Source organism: Mus pahari, chromosome 9 (assembly GCF_900095145.1).
Source record: "Mus pahari chromosome 9, PAHARI_EIJ_v1.1, whole genome shotgun sequence".
NCBI lineage: Eukaryota > Metazoa > Chordata > Mammalia > Rodentia > Muridae > Mus > Mus pahari.
The window spans coordinates 92295645-92322165 of record NC_034598.1 but is presented as its reverse complement, the minus strand read 5'-3'; the positions used below and the strand labels follow the sequence as shown (position 1 = coordinate 92322165).

Sequence of the window (26521 nt, the reverse complement as noted above, 5' to 3'; positions counted from 1 at the left end):
GTGGCTCACAAACATCCATAACAAGATCTGATGCCCTCTTCTGGAGTGTCTGAAGACAACTACAGTGTACTTACAGATAATAAATAAATAAATCTTAAAAAAAAAAAAAAAAAGAGGGCGGGGCAGAACACCTGTCCAGTATGGACAGGGCCAGGAAAAGTTACATATACGTGTTTTATTAAATATACTTAAGATAGTTCTAACACCTGACTGTAGTACTCATTTTTTGATTCCAATTAATGAAAATTTAATAAAGTTTCAGATTCAGTTACCCAGCTGAACTAATCATGTCTAAATACTCCTAAGTCACATGGCTGGTGGCTACTGGACTTTATATCAATATTATTGAGGTTGGAGTTGGGGAAGGGAAGCATTCTGAATACCTTCCAATCACATGGAACTTGGAACATTAATAAAACAGATTCATACCTTCTGCTTCATTTTGTTCTCTCAGTGAGTTAGGTAAGCTAAGTTTCGCTCCACCTTTCAGACTCCAGCCAAATTTGGGTCCTCTGAAAGAGCAGCAAGTGCTCTTAACCACAGCTGCAAGTCTCTGTGTTTTACATTCTTTCAGCCTTCTCTTCTGTGATATTCCTTGAGCCTTGCGTAGAGACGAAAAGTGATATGGAGTCCAGATTAGTGCTTAGCACTCAACACAGTTGTCATAGTTCGTATCGTTTGGGGAGACTCTGGACTCCCCTAACCAGTGACTCATAGGGTGGTATCACATGCCTGGGATTTTCATTTGATAACCATGCCTTCTGGGAGCCACATTGCCCACTCATGAGGGTATCCGATGTGGTAGAGCGGTCCCTCAGACACATCCCAAGGAAGTACCACAGACAGGACTGTAGGCTGATGCCTGTTCAGTTCAGTTCATTCCCAAGATCACCTCATCTGTACCTCTCATCTACCCAGGAGCATGCCTGGCATTGAATTATTCTGCTATTGGATAAGTGGATGATTGGCACTCAAAAGTGAGTTTCAAGACTGAAATAGTAACTGTTTTCATAGGACCTACTTCTCCTATTAACTGAAATCTCTCTGGTCATTATTTTCAAACCCTTTCCCCTGGTCCCTAATGTATGACCCCCAGTCCCTTTCTCTTCTATTCCTTCCATGCCTTGAGGACACAAGAGGTTTCTTATCTACGACCAGCATTTCCATCTTGTAGGGGGGTTCCTCCTCCTTATGATGTAAATGAGAAGAGAAAGAAACTCAGGTCATCAGTGACCCCTCAATGGTGCAAGGGTACACTGGAGCTCAATTGTTAGATTTACTTACTATTGCAGGTTTTTAGTCTCTCCATCTATTAGGAGTTCTGCTAGAAGAGGCCTAACAGAACCAAGGGTGAAAATGTATTGTGCATGCCAGGCACTGGTGGCTGGATTCCAGGGCATAAAGATCTGGCCTGGTCAGTTAAAGTAAGGGCTTAAAAAAAAAAAAAAGGTCTCTCCTGGGCAGTGGTGGCCCAAACCTTTAACTCCAGCACTCTGGAGGCAGAGAGGCAGATGAATTTTTGAGTTGGAGGCCAGCCTGGCTTACAGATTGAGTTCCAGGACAGCCAGGGCTACACAGAGAAACCCTATCTCAAAAAAAAAAAAAAAAAAAGAGAGAGAGAGAGAAAAAAGAAAGGAAGAAAGGAAAAGAAAAATAAACTCCATTATGCATGTAAAATACTCAGAAAAGCCCTAATAAATGGAAATGAGTATTGCAGTTGCTTTCAAATAATATTTAAATAGAAGTTTAAAATAATATTTAATTAATTTAATAATAGCTTTTTGAAAAAAGATTTATTTATTTATTTATTTATTATATGTAAGTACACTGTANCTGTCTTCAGACACTCCAGAAGAGGGAATCAGATCTTGTTAAGGATGGTTATGAGCCACCATGTGGTTGCTGGGATTTGAACTCCGGACCTTTGGAAGAGCAGTCAGGTGCTCTTACCCACTGAGCCATCTCACCAGCCCCTAATAATAGCTTTATATTTAATAGTTAATTGAAAAAAATTTAATCTGTTCAAGTTATAAATCATCATGATGTGATAGGACACACACACACACACGCACACACAAACTGTGCAATGATTCCAAGTCAAGTTAACACATCAGCATAGATGTTGTACATTAGTTTCCCGGAGTAAGGTCTTTTTTTTTAACGTGTTCATTTTACATCCCACTAACTGCCCCTGTGAGTATGATCATCTTACAGTTGTAAGTTTGTACCCTTTGACAAATATCTACCAATTTTATATACCCTCCTAGTCCTGTCCCTGGAAAACATTATTCTACTCTCAGTTTCTTTAAGTTCAATATTTTTAGATTCTTATATAAGCACTTATGTAGTATTTGTCTTTCTTTGTCTGGGTTATTTGGCACAACAGATTGTTAAGTTTCAACCATATTGTTCCAAATGTCTTCTTTTTCTGGTTGAGTAATAGTCCATTATACAAATGTGCCATGATTTCTATGTCCAGCCATCTATAACTGGACACTTAGATGGTTTCCATAGCTGGGTTATTGTGAGTAGTATTCAGTGAGGATAGGAGCATAGGTCTCTCTGCACGGGCTAGGCTAAGTGAAAGACCTCATCCCTGATGGATGTGAGGCACTCAGTTCACAACCAGAACCAAAAACGAAACAGGCATTTCATCGACTTATTGATTTCATTCCTTTTGGATGTCTACCAAGAACTTGGAGTTGCCGGATTATACTTAAAATTTTAACTTTGTGTGTGTGTGTGTGTGTGTGTGTGTGCGCATTCGAGCGTGTACTCACATGCCCATGCATCTTATAATGAACACGTGGACATCATCAGGTAACTTATGGGAGTCAGTTTTTTCCTTCCATCATGTGGGTTCTAGGGATCAAATCCTGCCCTTAACCTTAGCAGCAGGCTCCCTAACCCATTGAGCCATCTTGCCAGTCCTCTGTATTTTTGAGGAATATCCATACTATGTTCCGTAGTGCATGTACCAATTTTATTATTAATATTGAATAAAGAAATCCTAAGGTATGAAATAGGAGAATTATAACAGTAAGTTATTTGTAACTTTGTACAAATGTGAAAGCTAGCACTTTGCTTGTGGCCTCATGATTGAATCCTTCCCTACTTTATTCTTCTGGTAGAAATACTATGACTCTATTACCTGGACAGCAATGTCTGTAGATACAATGCCTTTGCAGTTCCTGCAGCTAAGGGAGGCATGCGAGTGGAAGGCTACTGTCTGGAACTTCTTAGAAAGCTCCCATTTTTCTGGCAAAGGACCATTTGGAGCCTTGCCCTTTTTTCCTGTCTGAAATCCAACCTTGATGCTGGGAGTAGAGTAGCCACTTCTTTGTGAGGATCAAAGGCCCACACTGTGTTTCCGCAGATAGCTGTACAAGCTGTGTGAGGAGATTACAGTTAAATGGGTTAAAGTCCTGACAGCGCACAGACAGCTCACTACAATCTAGGGGGAGAGTTTTAAAAGGGGCTGTATGCACTATATGGTAGCGCATCTTTAATCCCAGCACTCAGGAGGCAGAGGCAGAGGCAGGCTGATTTCTGTGAGTTCAAGGCCAGCCTGGTCTATGAAATTAATCCTAGGGCATCCAGGGCTACACAGAGAGACCCCCATCTCAAAACAAATAAGTAAATGGATATAAAGAATGAATTAATTTAAAAGGGCACTGTTTGAAAGTGTCGTTGGGGATAAGGACATAAAGTTAAGCAATAGCACAGCATCTTGGGGGTGGCAAGAGCTGGGAGCCATTACATTCCTGAGCCCAAAGGCTCCTGTGTCTTAGTTTTTATTTTTAAAGTGGATATCTTATAAATAGATATTAGCTATAAAGTACAGGATACCCACACTACAATTCACAGACCCAAAGAAGCCAAATAACAAGGAAGGCCCAAGGGAGGATGCTTTAATCTTTCTCAGAAGGAGGAATAAAGAGGTGGATGGAGAGAGGGAACTGAGTGGGAGAGAAGATGAGGAGGGGAATGGGGCAGGGTGATCAAGTGTAGGGAGAGCAGGGTAGAAAAAACAGAAATCAGCTATGAGGAACACTCAGTGACATACTAGAGACCTGGGTCAGGGTGAGAGCTTTGGGGCGGTACCAGGAAGTCTATGGCAGTGATTCTAGTTGAGACTCCTAGCAGTGGGGGATATGGAGCCTGAAGTGGACACCTCCTATAGCCAGGCATGACTCTCCGTGGAGGCATAAGAACAGCAGCCCACCCACAAAATGTGTCCTGCTTGCAAGATATGCAGGGACAAGGATGGAGGGAATGGCCAACCAATCCCTGACTCGATCAGTGATACTATGTTATGCTTGCAGACAGGATAACTGTCCTCTGAGAGGCTCCACCCAGCAGCCAATAGAAACAGATGCCAAGACCCACAACCAAACATTAGATAGAGCTTGGGGAGTTGTGGAAGAATTGGGGGAAGGACTGAGGGACCTGAAGAGGACAGGGACTCCAGAAGAAGACCAACAGAGTCAACTCACCTGGACCCTTGGGGCTCACAGAGACTGAACCACCAACCAAGAGCAAGCATGGACTGGACCTAGGACCCAGCACATATGTAGCAGATGTGCAGCTTGGTCTTCCTGTGGATCCCCCAATAACTTGAGCAGGGTCTTACCCTGACTGTTGCCTTGTCACAGACTGGGCCCAATCGGTCCCCCTCAATCCGTGGGAATCAGGGTCTCGGACAGATGGGCAAAGAGAATTGACAGACAAGCACAGACACAAGAGAGTGTGCTGAATTTGAATGTATTGTCACTAAGCGAACACCAGTCTTATATAATACAGAGAACAAAGCAGTAGGGTGTCACAGCAGGCAAGGTACAGTGAAGTATCTGACACACAACGGAGGAATGACTTCAAAGGACTGACAGGAGCCAGGTAATAAAGATAAAACTCCTGCCTGGAGTCAGCTAATGACAGGTAAGGATTTCACACCCTAGTCACAAGTTGTGCTACTCCTTTGAGCTTTGTGAGAGCTAGCACCAGGGGGTTCTGCTCTAGCAGACCTTCTCATGAATAATGCAATACCACAACCCNCCTATTTCCTAGGCCTTGGTAAATACTTGCATATGANNGTAACTTGGCTGTTCTTTTAAGTATCTGTAGGGAATCTCCATTTGTCAGAAGAATTTACCAACTTGCTTCAAATATGCAATGTAGTCTGCAATACCTGGCTGTAATGAAGATTCTAAGTATACTTTGCTAAGCTTGCCCTGAGATTTCTAACTCTTATCCAGTAATATACTGTAAGAAAGCATGCAAGACCCTCCACAATACTGCAGGGACATTCTAGCTATGGGAATGTCAAGGTTCCAGGAGGCTGTTTCCTTGAAATTCTGCCTCAGGACTGCTTCCAGGTTTCTAAACCTATAATGCGAGTCACTACTGGAGTGGATGTAGCATTGTCTGACTGTGGGTCCTGTTCCCCTAACTGGGCTGCCTTGTCTGGCCTCAGTGGGAGAGGATGTGCTCAGTCTTGCATGACTTGATGTGCCAGGGTGGGGAGATACCCATGGGATCCTCCCCCTTCTCAGAGGAGAAGAGGAAGAGGGAGGGGAGGAGGGACAGGGAGGAGAAGAGGCCTGTGATTGGGATGTACAGTGAATAAATACACAGATTAGTGAAAAACAAACAAAAAGCTGAAGTTTAAAAAGAACATCAGTGGGCTGGAGAGATTGGTCAATGATCAGAGCACTTCTTGCTCTTACAGAGACCAGAGTTTGATTCCCAGTACTCTCATTGACAGCTACAACCACTTAGAATTCTAACTCCAGGGAGTCTGATGTTCTTTTCTGGCATTTTATCGAGGTTTCCTGCACATACACACACACACACGTTTCCTGCACACACACACACACACACACACACACACACACACACACACTTAAAAATAATTTTTAAAAATCTTTTTAAAATAAAACAATAATCATCATTGTAATAAATAGAGTATACTATATAGCCCAGGCACATTATAGGCTATATCATTTAGGTATGCTCATGAATTCTCTATATCTATCATACCATGATATCACTTCACACCATTTACTTAATGATACATTTATCTCAGGATATAGGCTCATGGCTAAACGTGATAACATCTGCCCTCATGTCCACTTTTAATCTGTGGTGCCATTTATCATTAAACTATGAGTCTGAGTCACGATTCTTTTAGTTGAAGGTCAACTCTCATTTCCTCTCGCTGACTGAATCAGGCTTTGGTGAGTCTGTTTAAAATGTCTTAGGAAATATCCCTATTTTTCTCGACTCATGATTTTTGACAGCTTCATACCTGGATTTGTTTTGATGATGGGCGTACCCCATTACCTTCTTGTCTCTCTCCTGCATCCTGCTGAACCATTCCTTCTTGCCAACTAGACTCTCTTCTATTTTCTTATCTTGTGAGTGCCTCCCACTGAATTTGATTAGGGTTGCTTCATGAATTGGGGGGGGGGGGGCTTTGAACTCACAGAAGCTGCAGTTACACCTGCATAAGAATGGACCTAGTAGTGTGCCTTTATGGATGGTGGGGGGTAGAGGATCCTGAAGACCACCCCTTCCTAAGGAGCTGCTGGCAGTTAATGGTTGAGGGAGAGACATTGTCTTCAGATAATATCTACTAAGGTCAATGAAGGAAGGAAATATTTTGTAGTAGCTGATGAGTCACTAGACTGGGTCAAACTGATAAGTTTTGGGGGTTTTTGTTGTTGTTGTTGTTGTTGTTGTTGTTTGGTTGGTTTGATTTGGGTTGGGTTTTTTTTTTTTCCTTTGTCTCTCATGGCTAGCCTCCAAGATCCCACACAGGAGGTGGAAATAACAGTCGTCGCTCAATCCCCCTTACTTGATGGACTTTATTTGTGGGTTATGTTCTTGGCAGCTTGAGCTTCAGTGCTCTGGGCTCTTTCTCCTACCTGAAAAGGGGCAACAAAGGCTTGTTCACCCAAGTCCTGGCACTGGGTTCCCTGTCTTCCACCTGCTGTACCTGGTTTTCTTCCTTGGCTCTAGAGTCTAAATCTCTGTTCTGATAACATGGTTAGATTCCCACATGGCCTAGAGCCCCACCTTGCTCTTCTCCATGCCCTGGCTACAGCTCTAGCTAAGAACCATGGCCAGAGCCCTCTGATCTGTAAACAGACATCCTGTTACCTTCTGCCTCTCTCATCTTGAGAACAGTGCCTGCTTAGACCATCTGTTCTTGAGCTCATCCGCTAGTCTTCCCCAGAGCCCTCAACCGAGAGACTTTGCCTATAGCACTCAGAGGTCTGCCACCTTTGGACACTAGTATCTTGCTCTACAACTGGCTCTTCAATGCCCTGCAGCTAAGAAATAGGATTGGAAGCGATAGTAATATATAAAGATGATAGAAATTATTTTACTGAATGACAACTATGTGCAAGGTGTATCCTGAGAATGGCACAGGTTCTTGCTTCCATGGCAACAACTCCAAAGAACAATAGACTACGCTCTCTTCATCTCCTCCCCGACTCATTCTTCGGCTTTCTCCAGCCTCTCCTCCTCCACTGAAAGTGTTTAACTCTAGGCCAATAGCAACCTCCTAATTTGCAAATCCAACACTTCCTCCTCCTACGTGAACTCTGTGTGGCTTCTGAAGGAAATGGAGCACTAATAGCCTAAGAGGTCAAAAGGGAACTTGGCGAGGACTGATATTTAGAAGAAGCCACAGGCAAAGGGGAGGTTCATAAAGGTGGAAGTGGTTTTCAAAGCCAAACCCATAGAACAAGCCCCCAGTTCCCTTTTGCCTTGTTATAACCTTTTAAATGCTGGTTTCTTAGAGGTACAGCTCACCCTCGTTCTCTACCCTGTCCAACCTTTGCTTCACATGTTACCTACATTGGTGTTCTGTCCAGACTTTCTCTCCAACTGTGAGACAATTCTAATGTGTTTATTCTTTCTTAAGATTTTATTTGACAGGTGCATTGCCGGCAAGTATGTCTATGAACTACAGACATGCCTGGTACCTGTGGTGGCCAGAAGAGGGTTTAGGTCCCCCAGAACAGAGGGTTCCAGATCATTGTAAGCAGGTATGTGGGTGTTGGAAATCAAACCCAGGTTTTTTTGTTTGTTTGTTTGTTTTGTTTTTTGGTTTTTTTATACAGGGTCTCTCCATTTAGCCCTGGCTGTTTAGAGTTCACCATGTAGGCCAGGCTGGTCTCAAACTCTTACTCCTGAGTGCCATTCAACTCTTTTAAGGCATGAGGTCTGTGGCACTATGATATAGCAGACCTACAATACAGATTCTTTCCAAAGTAACACTGAGTTTGCAACTTTTAAGGGTTTCCCCCTTAGTCTTTTTGTCTAAGAACATTAACAACACTATAAAAAGGAGCCTCAACATGAAAATAATGACCTGCCGTGACGGTCAATATTGTCAGTTCTATACTAGGCTTACTTAGGAGACAAGCCTGTGGGCAGGCCTATGAGGTTATCTAGATCAGATTGATTAAGGTGGGAATAAATGTAAGGCTGGACTAAATTAAGGTAGAAAGAATCTGGGCTGCCATTCTGGACTAAATAAAAGGCAGCCCGGTTCCAGCATCTGTGGCTCTCTGCAGATGAAATTCCACCAGCCACTTCCAGCCAAGTCTCTTCATGTTGATGGGCTTTTCAGTGAGGGAAAACAAACCCTTCTGCCCTTCAACGGATTTTGTCAGGGGATTTTTTTTCACAGCAACAAGACAACTAATAAACCTAAATGAACCGAAAATCACCTTTGGGGTTAACTTTTGCTGTCTAGGCCTGTCACCTCCAAATCTGAGCCGTGCTCGGGTCCTGCACCTAGCCACCGTCCACATCCTTATCCTGCAGTCTGGGGGACCCTCCTTTGAGATGACAGATTTGCCTTGGGCGCTCCCTGCATTCTCATCCCTTGGGACCTACGCGGCAGCTCTTCTCCAGTGCCTGTGATAACAGTTTCCAGGGCGTGACGCTCCTACACGGAAGATGCTCCAAGTGGGCCTAAAGGACAAGGCTGTACCGGCTCCCCGAACACCCCACTGAAAGCCACAGGAGAGGAGGGTTGGCGGGGTTGGCGGGAGGGGCTCCATCTTGGCCGAGCCCCGAAGGCCACGTCGCCACGGGCTGGGGGCGGGGCCCGCGGGTCACGTGCCGGGCCTCCCGCGCACAGCTGGAGGCGGCGCTCGTCCTCCCCACGAGCCGTGGAGCCCGTGGCGCGCGGGGCATTGTGGGCCGAGGGGCGGGGGTTGGGAAGATGGCGGCTCCCAGCCTCCTCAACTGGAGGCGAGTTTCCTCCTTCACCGGGCCGGTGCCCCGCGCCCGGCACGGACACCGAGCCGTGGCCATCCGGGAGCTGATGATCATCTTCGGCGGGGGCAACGAGGGCATCGCGGACGAGCTGCACGTCTACAATACCGGTAGGCGGCGGCTCGGCGACCCCGCCTCGGGACCGCGGAGGGGGAGGGGAGGCGCGGCGGACGCGGGCCTGACAGCTGTCACCGCCGGGTCGCCGCTTCCCCAGCGGGGCAGGCGGCGGGGGGAAGATCGGCTGGGTCGGCAGCCCGAGCTCGCAACGTGCTGGAAGGCGGCTCGGTGCTCGCGGTTCCGCGGGCTGGACGTGACTCCGCCGGTAGACGTCGAGACACCCCGGCCCATCCCTCCCCGTGGACCCGAGACGGCGGGTTCCTCGGGCTGGGCCTCTCCCCCAGGGCCGGTCACTTAAGGGACAGAGATCCCGCCAGTGTCAAGAACAAAACCCACCCCAAGCCGGGCCTCGGTGGTCTTTGCCTTCCCCCAGCCCCCTTCTTAGATCGCAGAGAGTAGAGGGGCGGGGAGGCTGGCTCTTTAGCGTCGGTACACTTAGTACCGGGCGGAAACCCGCAAGACTTTCTCGCTCGACAGTTCTCTAAACTCGCGGCGGAGGGAGTTGTGGGTGAACGCGGACTGGTCCCCGCTTAGCCGATGTTGCTTAGCCAATGTATGTAGATGTATATGCTCTGCCCTTCCGGGCTGGTCCTCGCAAAGAGGACTGTCATAACTTAGGCACCGCTGCACAGCTCGAAGTGTCGCTTGTCAAGGGGGCAGGCTGTGTGACCTCCGTGCTGGTTGGAAGTATGTTTTCTCCAGTAGTCTAGCAATCATATGAAACTAGTTAAGACGAGTTACTGAATTTGGCGTCGATATAGTTCACAACCTACAGCTTTGATGAAACGACTTGATCACAGTAGACCTCTGAAAGCTAAAAACAGTAGGAGAAATTTTGTTAGTTTTGACCCTCCCCAGTACTCCAACAGAAAAAGTTTTAAAGATGTTTGATTTTGTATAGTGTAAATTACCCTGGGCTTAGAAGAAATTGGGTCTGTTTTGAATCTTGCTTTGGCAGTTGTTCTAAATCATCATTAAAGTTACCAAGTCTTTCTAAATCTCGGGTTTTCCACTTCTTTAATGGGGGTGACACTCACCAGAATTTTTTTAAGAGTACAATGATGCAGGACAGGTTTTCTTTTCTTTTTTCAATACAGGGTTTCTCTGTGTAGCCCTGGCTGTCCTAAGACTAGCTCTGTAGTCCAGACTGGCCTCGAACTCACAGAGATCAATCAGCCCATCTGCCTCCCGAGTACTTTATTCAATTCAAAGGCATGTGCCACCAGTGCCCGCCCAGAGCTGGGTTTTCAACAGCAGCATTATTACATCTTGAGACTGGTGATTCCGGGCTGTGGATACTACCTTGTATGTTGTAAGATACGTGCTGGCATCCTCAGCTCAAGCCATGGCTTGGTAGTCGCACCTCCATCCCAGTTGTGACAACTAAATATGATTTTAGACATTGTAAAATCAGTATTCTTGGGGGAGCAAAAGAATCCCCAATTGAGAACTGTTGGAATAAAGATGGATATGCATGTATGTATGTATGTATGTATTATTATTATTATGTATATATACACATACACTTTGACTAATATATTTATCACTCATGGAGTGTGGTAAATCATTTGTTATAATTTATTTTATTTTATTCTATTTTCAACTAGTTACAAACCAGTGGTTCCTACCAGCTGTTAGAGGAGACATCCCTCCAGGCTGTGCAGCCCATGGATTTGTCTGTGATGGGACTAGAATCCTAGTGTTTGGGGGAATGGTTGAATATGGAAGATACAGCAATGAGTTATATGAGTTACAAGTAAGTATATCTTACATTGATTGTTTCAGTCTGAAGAGCTAATGAAATTGTCATAGTTTTTAAAGAGATGACAAATATTTTATTAGTACAGGGACAGTAACAGATGCTCGGCATTTTATAGCTTCAAAGAAAATGTTTCCACTTCTACTGACAAGTCAAAATATCTGCTGTCTTGTCATAGGTGTGGTATGACATTTATAGCATAAAGGTATCTGACCTTCAGCAGCTCTTTGACACAGTTGTCCTTTAGCCTACAACACAAGCACCTCCCAACTGATGACAGCAGATTGCTGGCCCCTGCCCCTCGGTGTTTAGAATCAATATTGTCCATGGTGGCGCCTGGACATTGGTGATTCTAAAAACCAAGACTGTGCTTTGGAAACAGTGTCTCCATATGGAAGGAATGGTTTCCTTTAACAGTGGAAACTGTACTCCTCCATAGTCATGCAGAGAGAGGGGACAGTTTCACCTGGGCTTTCTAAGTTTGACTTGCTTGTTAAACCAGTCCTTGTTGACTAATCTTGCTATGTTCCAAGGACCATCCATGATCATGAGAGTATCTACCACTTGGCATATGTGAATGGGTTGTACTTATTTCCAAGCAAGCAACCATTCCAGATCCTTTAAAATAGAGAAGATTCTCATGGCTAAAAGAATACATCTTGGAGTTTGGTTTTGTTAAATGAGTTTTGTTTACTTAAAGGTTATTTAGCATTCATGGTTTATCTAATATCTAAAAGTAAGCTTTTATGAATTGCTTCTATTCTTAAAGTTCTACATACAAATACTTAAATTCTTTTCACTTGGAAAAAATTAGAAGTGATAGTACTTACTACTACTACTAATGATTATTATAAGTGTATAGAAGATTCATCTGAATGTCTATTAACACATACATATACACACAAATACATACATATATACTTACAGCTTTTTGAGACAAATTTCACGTAGTCCAGGCTGCCCTTAAATTCACTCAGTAGCCAAGGTTAGCTTTCAACTCCTGATCCTCTTGCCTTACAAATTCTGGGATTACCATAGCCAGCCTTACCCGGACATACATTTTACTCTCAGAAGTTAGCCACTTCTCTTGAGTCTGATGCACACCTTTAATTCCAGCACTTGGGAGGCAGAGACAGGCAGATCTCTTAAGTTGGCGGCTTGGCCTACACAGTGAGTTCCAGGACAGCAAGGGCTACATAGACCTTGTCTCAACATATAAATCATAAGTTAGATACTTTTTTGTCATTTGTCCCCAGAGGAGCTTATTGGATCTTCTGATGAGATTCAGATGTATTTGTATGGTGTTTCACTGTTGAAAGTATAGAAATAGAAATGTTTCCTGCTTTTATATGAATATGTTCTTTTTTAGGCAAGTCGTTGGTTATGGAAAAAAGTGAAACCCCAGCCCCCTCCTTCTGGTTTACCTCCTTGTCCTCGGCTTGGACATAGCTTCTCTTTATATGGTAACAAATGCTATTTGTTTGGTGGTTTGGCAAATGAAAGTGAAGATTCAAATAATAATGTCCCCAGGTACGCTCTCTTGTAGACCAAGTCTTATTTTATATTTAGGTTAAAATATTTTATTTTTAGTTACTGTAAGGCTTAAATTTAGATTTTATATTTGAAACTAACAATAAACATGGTTTTTATATGTTTATGTTTTTTTAGTCCCTAGGGAATAATTTTCAAACATTTTCTAGTCAGAAATAATCTTATTAAATTGATACTTGTATAACTGTTTATGCCAATATCTTTGTATGTCTTGAGCTATAACTCACATTTAGTGGGTTAAACCAAAGCAGTAACATGGTTATTTTAAAATTGGTTTTGTCTGAAAAGTTGGTATAAAATATGGTTATTAAATGAAAGCTATTGTTGTAATATTTCATATATTCAGTTAGGCTGTATTACACCTGGAAATACTGCCCTTCTTTTTCCAAGACAAGGTCTTACTGTCTCTTTTCCTTTGTACTTGCTTTTTATTTTTATTTTACTTTTTTTATTTGTTTAACTTTCTATTGCTTTTTTTAAACATGCTCTTTTGTTTTTTTCCTGTGTAGACCAGGCTGGCCTAGAACTCAGAGATCCTTTTGCCTCTTCAATCCCGAGTGTTGGGATTAAAGGCGTGCAACACCACCACCACTTTGTTTATTTATTAGGTTTTTCCAGACAGGGTTTCTCTGTGTAACGGAGTCCTGGCTGTCCTAGACTTCTTGTAAATGAGAACACACAGGTCCTCCTGCTGGGATTAAAGGCATGTGCCACTACACCCAGCCAAACTTTTTATTTTTCAAACCTAGCTGAATCCCAAGAATTGTTTGGATGGCCATTATAAATGAGTTTGATTTCTTAATTTCATGTTTGTATATTCATTGCTAGAATATAGCATATAATCAACTGTGTATATTGACTTTACGTCTATAACTTAGATGAAATAATTTCTTTTTTTTTAATTTATTATTATAAGTAGGTACACTGTAGCTGTCTTCAGGTGGCACCAGAAGAGGGTGTCAGATCTCATTACGAGTGGTTGTGAGCCACCATGTGGTTGCTGGGATTTGAACTCAGGACCTTCAGAAGAGCAGTCATTGTTCTTAACTGCTGAGCCATCTTACCAGCCCCAAATAATTCCTTTTTAATCATTTTCAAGTATTAAAAATTTTCTTTTGGACTCTATAAGCATTCTTTAAATAAGAAAACATTTTCTTTCGTATATTACAAATATTTATTTCTGGTTTTTGTTTGTTTGCTTGCTTTTTTTTTTTTTTTTTTGAGGCAGGGTTTCTCTGTTTGGCCTTTATAGCCCCGGCTGTCCTGGAACTCACTCTGTAGGCCAGGCTGGCCTCGAACTCACAAGGGATTCACCTGTCTCTGTCTCTCAAGTTCTGGGATTAAAGGAGAACCACCACCCCCCAACTGTGTGCTATACATTTTTTCTAGGTCTTTGCTTTAAACAAGTTTGGTTTTCTAAGTTTGACAGCATTTCCTTTTACTATTTTGTGATTCTATATCTTGGGTAAGAAGAGAGAAATTATAAAGAATAATAGTTGTGTAATTCCTTCTAGTACGTTCATTTTCTTTTTATTGTGTATTTGTGATTACTCTTGTAAGTACTGCAAGGCCTTCTACTCTTTCTCCTAGTTCAGTTCTAGTAATCCCAGTACTGAATCAAGCAACTCTCTAAAAATCTTTTTAGAAACAGGGCCTCATATAGCCCAGGCTAGCCTCAAACTTGGTGTTTAGCTAAGGATACCCTTGAATTTTATATACTCTTGCTTCTATCTCCTAATTGCTGGATTTCCAGCTGTATTGCACTGGGTTTGTGCAATGGAAGGGATTGAACCCAGGACTTCATTTTACCCACTGTCCATTCTAGGAAAGCACCCTGCCCTGGTGCTGGAGCTCCATCCTGATGCATTGTCATTTTTTAAAATGTTTATGCATATGATGCTCAATTTACATGACAGAAGAGGGCATCAGATCTCATTACATATGGTTGTGAGCCACCACATGGTTGCTGGGAATTGAACTCAGGACCTGCTGGAAGAGCAACCAGTTCTCTTAGCTGCTGAGCCATCTTTCCAGCCTGGATGGTAATTCTTAAATAACTATGTCTTTTCTAAGATTTCTGGATTTACAAGCTATACTTTGTGAGCCAAACTCTCTTGTTTATTCTTTTTTGTTAGTAAAGTTTTATTGAAATACAGTCAGGCCAACATTCATTTAATTATTGCCTTTGATTACCTTTATGTTAAACAGCAGTTCAGTTCTTTTCAGTCCACAGCACTGCCAAAACACCACTCCCCAAAAGATCCTTAGCAGAGCTGAATAGTTTCACAGATTAAAAGGAATTCGCTCAGCCGAGCAGTGGTAGCGCACGCCTTTAATCCCAGCACTTGGAGGCAAAGACAGGCAGATTTCTGAGTTCGAGGCTAGCCTGGTCTACAAAGTGAATTCCAGGACAGAGAAACCTTGTCTCGAAAAAACAAAAACAAAACCAAAAACCAACCAGCCAAACAGATTTTTCGGCCCCAAATCTAAAATGTTTATTGTCTCTTTACAGAGAACATTGACTCACTTCTCCATTAGATTTAATTCTGTTTCATTGATATAGTTACCTTTCTGTCATTTATTATGGCATTTGGTATCTGTTCCTGGCATATGTCTTTTATAAGAATAAAGACTTTTTTAAAACTTACATTTTTATTTAGCTTTATTTCTCTCTCCTTTAAAATAATTTAAATTCATCCTTGATGATGAATTTACTGTTTCTTTAATATATTTTTAAATTCCATTATTAATCTTTGAAATGTGAGCAGCATTTATTCCTAATACTTAGTTACACATCACTTTTTTGTTATCAAATTATTTCATGGTTTGCTGAATTTAACATTGTTAGCATGGTATACATGTGTGTGTGTAGATACATGTTATATATATATATATATATATACACACACACACACACACACACACACACCATACCAGTGAAATTCTTCTGCATTAAAATTTGATCTTAGCTGAGGATGATGGCCATGCTTTTAATTACAGCCCCTGAGAAGTAGAGCAGTCACATTTTGTTAGTTTGAGGTCAGCCTGGTCTACATAGTGAGACCCTGTCTAAACAAGCAAACAAACAAAAATTTGATCTTTGTCTGTGAAGTACATTCATTTTTTTTAGTCATGTTCTGTCTTTTGATATTGCTTAGGGTGAATATTTTAAAAATGTTTATTTTATGTGTTTGGATTTTTTAAAAGATTTATTTATTATATTTAAGTACTCTGTAGCTGTTTTCAGACACACCAGAAGAGGACATTAGATCTCATTATGGATGGTTGTGAGCCACCATGTGATTTCTGAGATTTGAACTCAGGACCTTCAGAAGTGCAATCAGTGCTCTTACCCATTATGCCATCTCTCCAGCCCATGTTTGGATGTTTTGCCTGCGTGTATTTGCACATGTGTTTCTAGTACAAGTAGAAGCCAGAAGTGTGTTTCAGAGTCCCTGGAACAGTTGGTTGTGAGGCTCTGTGTGGGTCCTCTAGAAGAGCATCCAGTGCTCTTATCTGCTGAACTCTGTCCAGCTGGAGTTACAGGTGTTTCTGGGCCATCAGATGGAGGTGCTGGGCACTGAATTCATTTCCTGGAAGAAAATGTATGCTCTTAACCATTGAGCCATCTGTCCAGCCCTAGAATGGATCTTTTAAAGAACTTTTTACTAAATGTTTTCCATATATAGTGCCTTCTTTATTTTCCCTTTTCCTTATTTACTTTTGATTTATTGTTTTTGTTTTCCTCTGTTATATCTGACAATTCTGTTTCCCTAAGCTGTCCAGAAATTATCACACTTAAATGGAAATAGTCATTTTGAGAATAAGTTGGTATTTTATTTTACTGTTATCGTTGGTATAATTGCCACATGGATTTTTTTTTGGTTTTTGATAATTATATAAAGTCACCATGAAACACATAAAGCTACAGCAGCCTGTGGTTTTTTGTTTTCTCTTCATTGTTTCTCTTCTTTGTTCCACTTGAAACAGTTCAAGTTTACAAAAGCTAGAAGAGTAAAATACCTGTGGGCTCCTCACCAGCTTGCTAGCATGTTGTTACGTGTGCTCAGCTGCCATGCACACATACATACTTTGAAGTTTCAGGCATCATGAAACATCACTCTTAAATTTCTCAGCATGCCTCTTTTAGATTTTTGTTTTTCCTGAGAAAGGGTTTATCTGCCCTGGCTGTCCTGGAACTTGTTTTGTAGCCCAGACTATCCTCGAATTCAGAGATCCACCTGCCTCTGCTTCCTGAGTGGTAGGTTTAAAGGGTTTATTTTTAATTATGTGTATACGGTGTGTTTGTGTGGGCCTGTGCATGTGGGTGTGGATGCCTGCCCACTGAGGCCAGAGGCGTTGGCTCTCTCTGCAGCTGCAGTTACAGGTGTTTCTGGGCCACCAGATGGGGGTGCTGGGAACTGAATTCATTTCCTGGAAGAAGAATGTTGCATTGAGCCGTCTCTCCAGCCCCTAAACTTTGAAATCTTCTGTTCAGAAAGGTTGTGCTTTCCCTCCTCATACTTGAGTAAAACATTAATAGGAAATTGAATGGATTGGTACAAGTGACATTTTGGAATTGGGAGATAGCTCAGCAGGCTAAGCTCTTGTCTTGCCAGTTGGAGGACCTTGGGTTTGGATGTCCAGAACCTACATAAAAAATATCATATAATTCCAGCTGATAGCAGGAAGAAACAGAAAAACTCTAGGCAAGAGTTTTTCTTGCCAAAACAAACCAAGTTTCAGGTTCAGGAACAGACTGGCTCAGTTATAAAAGGCAGAGAGTGATTAAGGGGGACACCTAATGCTATTTTCTTGTTTATGTATGCACATATATATGTACCCACATGTATGTGCACCACATGTACATGCATTTGCAAAGAAAACAAAAAATGTGTTCAAAAATAGGTCACAGATTAATGAAAAATTTTAATTAAGAAAAGAAGCTGGTTAGAACAAAGTGCCAGTTTCTAAATTAAAGACACAGTTTAGGATATTGCTATGACATTTTATAGTGTGCTAAGAAGGCTGTGAAGCAGTGCTTATTCCAGATAGCAGTGGCATCAAATGTTTGCCAAAATCGTGTCTGTAATAACTGTCCTGGTATCTAGTGCTGTGTAATAAACTAATGATACAAAATAGTAACTTGTATGGTGTTCACAGACACTGTAATAAACTAATGATACAAAATAGTAACTTGTATGGTGTTCACAGACACTGTAAGTAAGATGACTAAGGCACAGAAGACATGGCTAAACCCTTTAGAGAGAAACCTTAAGTGGTCATCCCTACATCTGATAGTTAACTGAGGTAACTGAAGGATAGATTCAACTGAGCTAACACCCAACAAGCCTCTACAAATGCCTATTTTTTTTTTCTGAGACAGAATCTCAAATATAACCCTGGCTGGCTTTGGACTATGTAGCTAAAAGTAACCTTGTACTTCTGGTCACCCTGTTGGACCTTCTGACTGCTGAGATTATAGGCATGTGCCACTGTGCTTGGGATGTGCATTGCTGAAAACTGGACACAGGGCTTCCTGCCTGCTGGCCAAGCTCTCCACCACCTGAGCTCCACACCTAGACCCTCAAATGGCCTTTTTTTTAGATGATGGTTGAGAGTTCCACAAGCAGTATTATAGTAAGAATGTATTAGCTTTTTACAACCCAGTCTTGGCACATCTTGTTCAGAGCAGTCACAGACCAGCCTAATGTAAAGGGAGAGGAGCCTCATCCCATGAGGGAAAGAATGTCAGATGTTTGTTTTAAAGCCACCACTGTTGTCATTGATAAGAGTATGGGCCAGATGTTTTGTGTCTTCACTATTAAATCATAGCAAGTACCCCAGGACTTAGTAGAATTGATAAGTGCGTATGACGTGAGTGAGTGTCTGGAAGTTTTGAGTGCCTCTTTGTACTATGTGATTTTTTTTACAATAAGCATATGGTAAACATTTTTCTTTTCAAAAACCCGTGTGTGTGTTTTCTTGTGAGTTTATTGCACTGTGTGCATGTAGGTGCCTTTAGAGGAAAGAAATGGGCATCACATCCTCTGTAACTGGAGTTCCAGGTGGTTATAACCACCAGATGTCAGCACTAAGAACCCTACTTGAGGCTTCCGCCAGAGCCATAAGCGCTCTTAGCTAAAAAGCCATCTCTTAAGCCCCTCTTTCCTTTTTTTTTTTTTTTTTTTTTTTTTTTTTTTTGAGATAGGGTATTTCTGTGTGGTTCATACTGACCTAGGACCCACGGTCTTCCTCCCTCAGACTCCTGAGGGCTGAGATTATAGCTATGCACCACTATGTGGCTGGCATATGTTAGACTTATGAATCAAAATAAAAAGCAAATAAAACATATCATGTGAATGTTTTAATTTCTTTTGTGATATCCTAGGTATTTAAATGATTTCTATGAGTTGGAGCTACAGCATGGTTCTGGTGTTGTGGGCTGGAGCATCCCAGCCACCAAAGGCACTGTGCCTTCTCCAAGAGAATCCCATACTGCTATTATATATTGTAAAAAAGACTCTGCGAGTCCTAAGATGTATGTTTTTGGTGGAATGTGCGGTGCTCGTCTGGATGACCTATGGCAGCTTGATTTAGGTAATCTTAATTTGACTCAGGAATTTCTTATGATTAGTAAAGGAACAGTTTTAATGTATTTAATTTTTTTGTTTAAATATTTGTCAAATTGCACTAAGATTTTAGTCAGCATTTATAGTCTTAGGAACAGATGAGACATGGTCAATTATTTTGAGCAAAATTACTTGCAATTGTGGTAGTAGTGTTCTTCCTTTAATATCACCTTAAGTTCTGGTTTTTCTAGAATGGTCCAGCTTTGTGCTTATTGTTCTTTGTAACTGTCAATAGTGCCCTCTGTCATGCAGAGAAGTATCTGGTTAGGTTGCTCATTTGTATGGTTGTCCTCCCCATCTTCAGAAGTATGGCTTTCACAGCATACGCTAACCAGTGGGAAACCCGGAGGGAAGGGATTCTAGAAGCGAGCAATGGGAAACATGCTTCTCATTGTTGTCTCTCTTATAAATTGTGCTCTTATTTTAAACTTTAAAATCAGAAATACTGTTTGTAACTCAAAATGAATGATGCATTAAGCACACCTTTCCAATATAAATGTTAAATTCAACTGTAAATAGATTTCTGATAGGCAGTTTTGGTGGTGTGGATGAATTTCATCTAAAACATTTGAAACATTTTTGATTTATTTTGATTTGAAACATTTTGTTTTATTTTGATAAATACTTCTCTTGTTCTATTTTTTAAGTGTGTAAATTGAGATGATTTGCTGTTATTAGGTCAAATTCCTGATTTGCTTATTTTTATTTCTAGAAACTATGTCATGGTCAAAACCAGAAACTAAAGGGACAGTGCCACTTCCACGAAGCCTTCATACAGCCAGTGTTATAGGAAACAAGTATGGCTATCTTTTGTTTTTTGTTTTGTTTATTTTTACCAACTCTAAAGATTCATACAAAAAAAGTAAAGATGCTACTTTCTTAAAAATAGACTACCAAATTTAATAGTGCCTCCATGTAGTAAAGTAATCTGTCTGTGGGAGCTGAAACACCTGCACACCGTTATCTGTCAGTACTGCCTCTGACGCTCACTGTACACCGTTATCTGTCAGTACTGCCTCTGACACTCACTACACACCGTTATCTGTCAGTACTGCCTCTGACACTCACTGTACACTGTTATCTGTCAGTACTGCCTCTGATGCACACTGTACACTGTTATCTGTCAGTACTGCCTCTGATGCACACTGTACACTGTTATCTGTCAGTACTGTCTCTGACGCTCACTACACACCGTTATCTGTCAGTACTGCCTCTGCTGCTCACTACACACCGTTATCTGTCAGTACTGCCTCTGACACTCACTGCACACCGTTATCTGTCAGTACTGCCTCTGCTGCTCACTGCACACCGTTATCTGTCAGTACTGCCTCTGACGCTCACTACACACCGTTATCTGTCAGTACTGCCTCTGACGCTCACTACACACCATTATCTGTCAGTACTGTCTCTGCTGCTTACTTAGCTTCCTCTCTGTGACTTTCCTCATATGGGTGCCATGACCATCAGCAAGCTGCTTTTTCTCTCTGTGGTTAGATTCCCAACAGCCACATGGTGGTTCTCATCCATTAGTAACTCCAGTCCCAGGGAATAAGGTGCCTCTGCTGGCTTCCTCAGGCGTAAGGCACACGTGTAATGCATATGCACACATGGATGCCAAACACCCATACTCATGAAATAAAATATGTCTTAAAAGGAATTCTCTCAGCTGGACAGTGGTGGCTCACGCCTTTAATCCCAGCACTTGGGAGGCAGAGACAGGCGGATTTGAGTTTTCGAGGCCAGCCTGGTCTACAAAGTGAGTTCCAGGACAGCCAAGGCTATACAGAGAAACCCTGTCTCGAAAAACAAACAAACAAAAAGAATTCTCTCTCATTGGCAACGTCAGCCTGGGAGAGCAGGGCCTAAAAACAAGGTGGACTAAATTCTCATGCAATAGTCAACTTTATTCAGGATCACATGAGTAAGGTGTTCAAAAACAAGGACAAGCCACATGTGGCAAACATAGTTTTTCATACAGGCATATGTATAACAACAGCTGAAGTAAAGTTTCCACTACACCTGGAAGGAGCGTGAACACAAATTCCAAGAACAGTTGTGTGCTTTGAAGAAACTCAACTCTCAAGACTTATTTTCTTGGTGTTTTCTCACACGCACTCACAATTCTTACACTGCTCCATTCCTGGACTGTGTTCTGACAAGAACCTTTAGATGCTGGGGAAAGTTTAAGCTTATTTATTTATCTGTTTTAACAGTGCTGGAGTTTGAACTGAGAGTCTTATGCATATTTCATAAATGTCTTACCACAGAGCTGCATTACCAAACCTTTTGGTGTTTTGTTTTGTTTTGTTTTTCATTTGAAGACCAGGTTTCATTGACTTATCCAGGCAAGCCTCAAACTTGTAATCTTCCTGCCTCAGCCTCCCTGAGTGGCTGAATTGTAAGCCTGCACCATCAGGCCTGTTCAAGCATGGTTTCACCACAGCCTCCCATGCAGTTGGGGACTATAGGCTTCATAGCCACACCAGGCTTAAGAGTTGTTAAAGTAATAACAGTGACCAAAGTTATGTGCAATGTCACCATTTTTGGCCACTGTTTTAGCCACTGTTTGTTGATGTGATTAAAATTCCCTGACAAGAGCAACTTAGGAAGGAAGAGCCAGCTCTGCTCACATTTTGAGGGGATGTCCATCCTTTTGGGGAGGCCACTGTGCCTGCTGTCAAGAAGCCGAGAGAGATGAGTGCTTGCGTTTTACTGTATTATACAGCACTGGTCTCAGGTGTGTTAGAGTTCAGACATTTGTCACTTAAATTTACTTGCCAAAGTATAATTCTGATTCAGCACTGCTTTATAAAACTGTCAGCTTTCTCTTGTCACTGTTGTGCTGCTGTGACAGGCTTTTGTTTCATTTCCCAGTGTGCCCTTAAACTCATGGGCTCAAATAATCCTCCTGTTTGCTTAGCTTCCAAGTACCCGTGACTTGAGCTGTGTAAATTCTTTAAAAACACACACACACACACACACACACACAAACCATTTTACCCATTTTCTTTATAGTATGGTAGGGACTGCATATTTCTGAAGTTTAAGTCAACAAATATAAGTTCTTTCTTAGTATTTCTGATCCAAAAAGTAAAATTAAATCACTTAAAAGTTTTTGGTTTTCTTTTGTTGTCTAGGATGTACATTTTTGGTGGATGGGTCCCACACAAAGGTGAAAACCCTGAGCCTCCCCCCCATGACTGTGAGTGGAGATGCACCAGCTCGTTTTCTTACCTGAACCTAGGTGAGTCTTCGGAAGCTGGCTCACTGACATGATGTCTGGTACTAAAGTGGTTTTTGTTATTTTGCTGCTTAAGAGCAGTAGCTGAGTCGTGGAAGTTCCTTTCTTTCTAGATACAGCAGAGTGGACTACTCTAGTATCAGATTCTCAGGAAGATAAAAAAAATTCAAGGCCAAGACCGAGAGCAGGACACTGCGCTGTTGCGATTGGCACTCGACTATACTTTTGGAGTGGAAGAGATGGCTACAAGAAAGCACTCAATAGTCAGGTCTGCTGCAAGGACCTTTGGTACCTTGATACCGGTGGGTAAGAGTACTTAATTCAGTTCTAACTGTAGGAACTGTGTCTGCGTCTAATGATTCAAAGTGAATATAATTTCTTCTCTTTCTTAGAACTAGAAATGAGTGCAAGAAATGTATAACTACTGCCCACTCCGAGGAAGTCTATTGATTCCTCTCTTCTTGGGGCAGTACTTGCTCTTACTGAGCCATCTCTCCATCTAATAATTTTTTTAAAAGATTTATTTATTTGTTTTATGTATGTGAGTACACTGTAGCTGTACAAATGGTTGTGAACCTTCATGTGGTTGTTGGGAATTGAATTTAGGATCTCTGCTCACTCAGGTTGGCTCCACTCGCTAAGTCCCTGCTGGCTCTGGCCCAAAGATGCATTCATTACTATACTGTGACTGTACATTCATTACTATACCGTGACTGTACATTCATTACTATACTGTGACTGTACATTCATTACTATACCGTGACTGTACATTCATTACTATACTGTGACTGTACATTCATTACTATACTGTGACTGACTGTACATTGTACAGCTCCAGAAGACAGCTAACTACTCGCCAGCTTTATTACTCAGTATAGCTTTTAAAATACTGTCCATGGAGTAGTGCTTTACTTTACTGTTCCTTTTACTGTGAGGATAATTTATTCCAGTTAAGGATTCCCTTCTGTGTGGCTGGAGAGGTGGCTCAGCTGTGAAGAGCTCATTCTGTTCTTGCAGAGGACTCCAGGTCCCTTCCTAGCTTTAGCTTCCTCATGAGGAGGTGTGTGTAACACCATCCCCAGGGCATTGGGCACCTTCTTCTGAGCATCATATCCGACTCAAATGCAGACGCATGGGTAAAGGTAGAGAGTGAAGGGTTTCATCATGGTGTTTTCATACACGTCATAATGTTTTCTTCTAGTTCTCTTCCCTCTGAAGGTTTATTGCCTTTTCTGAGATAGAATCTTGTGTGTCCCAGCTGGCCTTGAACTCATTATATGGCGAGTGGTAAACTTTTGAGTCTTCTCTCTCTCTCCACCTCCCTAGTGTTGGCATTAAGGTGTGTAAGCAGAATGCTTGATTTATGTAGTGCTTTTGTATATAAAAAGTTGATTATTAAAATGTTGGAAACAACAAGGAATAGAACAACTAAATTGGTGACTAGATGTTTTCATTAAAAAAAAGCACACCAGCAAAGAGAAAGACAGAAAATCCAGTTTATTGATTTGTCTTTTAAATTGAGATTTACTTATTTACTATTTATACCAGTTAGGGTTTCTTTTACTGTGATGAAACAACATGACCAAGTCAACTTGGAGATGAAACTTTGTTTGGCTTACACTTCAATATTGAGACTCACCGTTAAAGGAAATCAGAGCAGGAGCCTGAAGGGCAGGAGCTGATGCAAAGGCCATGGAAGGATGCTACTTCCTGGCTTGCTTCCCTGTGAATTGTTCAGCCTGCTTTTTTATAGATCTAGCACCCCCACAATGGGCTGGACCCTCCTACATTGAGCACTAATTGAGAACATGACCTGTGGCTGGATCTCATGGAGGCAGTTCCTCAATTGAGGTTCCCACCTTCCAGATGACTCTAGCTTGTGATGAGTTGGCATAAAACTAGCTAGCCTGGACATGGATAATACAAAGATAAGCTTCAGCTGAAAAAATTATAAGAAAAAATGAGTACATATGGATTTTTTTCTCTATGGAAAATATCAGTTTTTGTTCTCTACTTGAGAGATCTGTGCTTTTAAAGGGTTCAGAAAACCTCCACTGGATCTGTAACTATTATTTTTTTATTAAAGGCTTTAGACAGCACTCTCCATTTAATCATTTCATGTTGCATGTAGGGTTGAGGCCCTGTGGTCTTTGTCTTGTCTACTTGTCTTTGCATGTCTGTTGTTGCCAGTGTTCAGCCCATGTTTATGCAGTCATGAGGGTGAGACTGTGGGGATAGCCTCTGACATTGCTAGGAGACACAGTCTCAGAAAAATCCCTGTCCCCTGGCTTTTACAGTCTTTCTGTCCCCTCTTCTGCAGTGTTCCCTGAGCCTTAGGTGCAGGAAAGTGGGAGAAATAGTCTTCCCTGAAGAGTAGAACACACCAGTTGTTCATCCAACATGAAATGGTTAGCCCGAAAACATCCTACAAGTACCCTTATACAGACTGAGCAGGTTATGTAGTACTACAGGGACCTTATACTACACAGGTCCCTATAGTACTACAGAGGTCAAAGAGAGGACGCACTCATCTTCCTAAGCCTTCCTACCTCATTTATAGTTTCCAGTTCCATCCATTTGGGGGTTTTTGTTGGTTGGTTGGTTAGGGGGGTAGGGGTGGGGGAAGGGAAGAAGTTGTTTTTTTTCATGACAGGATTTCTCTATGTAGCCTATGCTGTCCTGGAACTCACTCTGTAGACCAGGCTGGCCTTGAACTCAGAGATCCACCTGCCTCTGCCTCCCAAGTGCTGGGATTAATGGTATGGGCCACTACTGCCCAGCTCTATTATTTTTTTCAAACTATAATTCTGTTTTTCTCTGTGTATATACCATCCTTTCACCTGTTGCCAGACCTTTAGTTGATGCATTTCCTTGACATTATGGATAGAGTAGCCATAGACATAGATGAGGAAGTATGTCTGAAATACGATGTAAAGGCCTTTTGATAGATGTCCAAGAGTGATATAGCTAGGTCAAGTGGGAGTTCTGTCTTTAGGCTTTTGAGAATCTCCCATTGGTGTCCATAGTGGCAGTGTCATTTCATACTCTGGGTGGGCAGCATGAGTGAGTCTTCTTTTCCATACGTCTTCAGTGTTCCTGTTTTCTGTTTTCTTTTTTCTTTTAATTTTAATTTATTTACATTTCAAGTGTTATCTCCTTCCCTGGTTTCTCCCCACTCCTGGAAGCCCCATATCCTATCCCCCTCCTCCTGCTTCTTTGAGGGTATTCCCCTACACTGGGGCATCTATCGAGCCTTCATAGGACCAAAGACCTCTCCTTCCATTGATGCATGACAAAGCCATCCTCTGCTACATATGCAGCTGGAGTCATGTATACTCCCTGGGAGCCCTGGGTAGGGGGGGGGGTCTGGTTGGTTGATGATGTTGTTCTTCCAGTGGGATTGCAAACCCATTCAGCTCCTTCAGTCCTTTCTCTAACTCCTCCATTGGGGACCCTGCACTCAGTGCAATGGTTGGCTGTGAGCATCCGACTCTGTATTTGTAAGGCTCTGGTAGGGACTCTCAGGAGACAGTTAAATCAGGCTCCTTTCAGCAAGCAATTCTTAGCATCCACAATAGTGTCTGAGTTTGGTGTCTGTATCTGGGATGAGTCCCCAGGTGGAGCAGACTCTGGATGTCCTTTCCTTCAGTCTCTGCTCTGTACTTTGTCTCCATATTAGCTCCTGTGAATATTTTGTTCTACTTTGTCAGAAGGACCAAAGCACCCACACTTTACTCTTCCTTCTTGAGCTTGATGTGGTCTGTGAATTGTATCTTGGGTATTCCAAGCTTTTGAGCTAATATCCACTTATCAGTGAGTACATATGTGTTCTTTTGTGATTGGGTTACCTCAGGATGATATTTTCTAGTTCCATCCATTTGCCTAAGAACTTCATGAATTCATCTTTTTAATAGTTGAGTAGTA

The 26521-nt window shown here is 42.0% G+C and overlaps 1 protein-coding gene across 1 annotated transcript in view; it reads left to right on the top strand.

Annotated features, from left to right (window-relative positions):
• Window positions 1-9115: 9115 nt before the first annotated feature.
• Hcfc2 (host cell factor C2) overlaps window positions 9116-26521 on the top strand; it is a 43698-nt gene continuing 26292 nt past the window's right edge. Inside the window, exons 1-7 of the mRNA XM_029542344.1 lie at window positions 9116-9407; window positions 11022-11170; window positions 12543-12703; window positions 19116-19324; window positions 20069-20153; window positions 22494-22600; window positions 22711-22899. Coding sequence (XP_029398204.1) covers window positions 9245-9407; window positions 11022-11170; window positions 12543-12703; window positions 19116-19324; window positions 20069-20153; window positions 22494-22600; window positions 22711-22899 — 1063 coding nt within the window. The 5' untranslated portion in view covers window positions 9116-9244. The remainder of the gene's footprint in view (window positions 9408-11021; window positions 11171-12542; window positions 12704-19115; window positions 19325-20068; window positions 20154-22493; window positions 22601-22710; window positions 22900-26521) is intronic.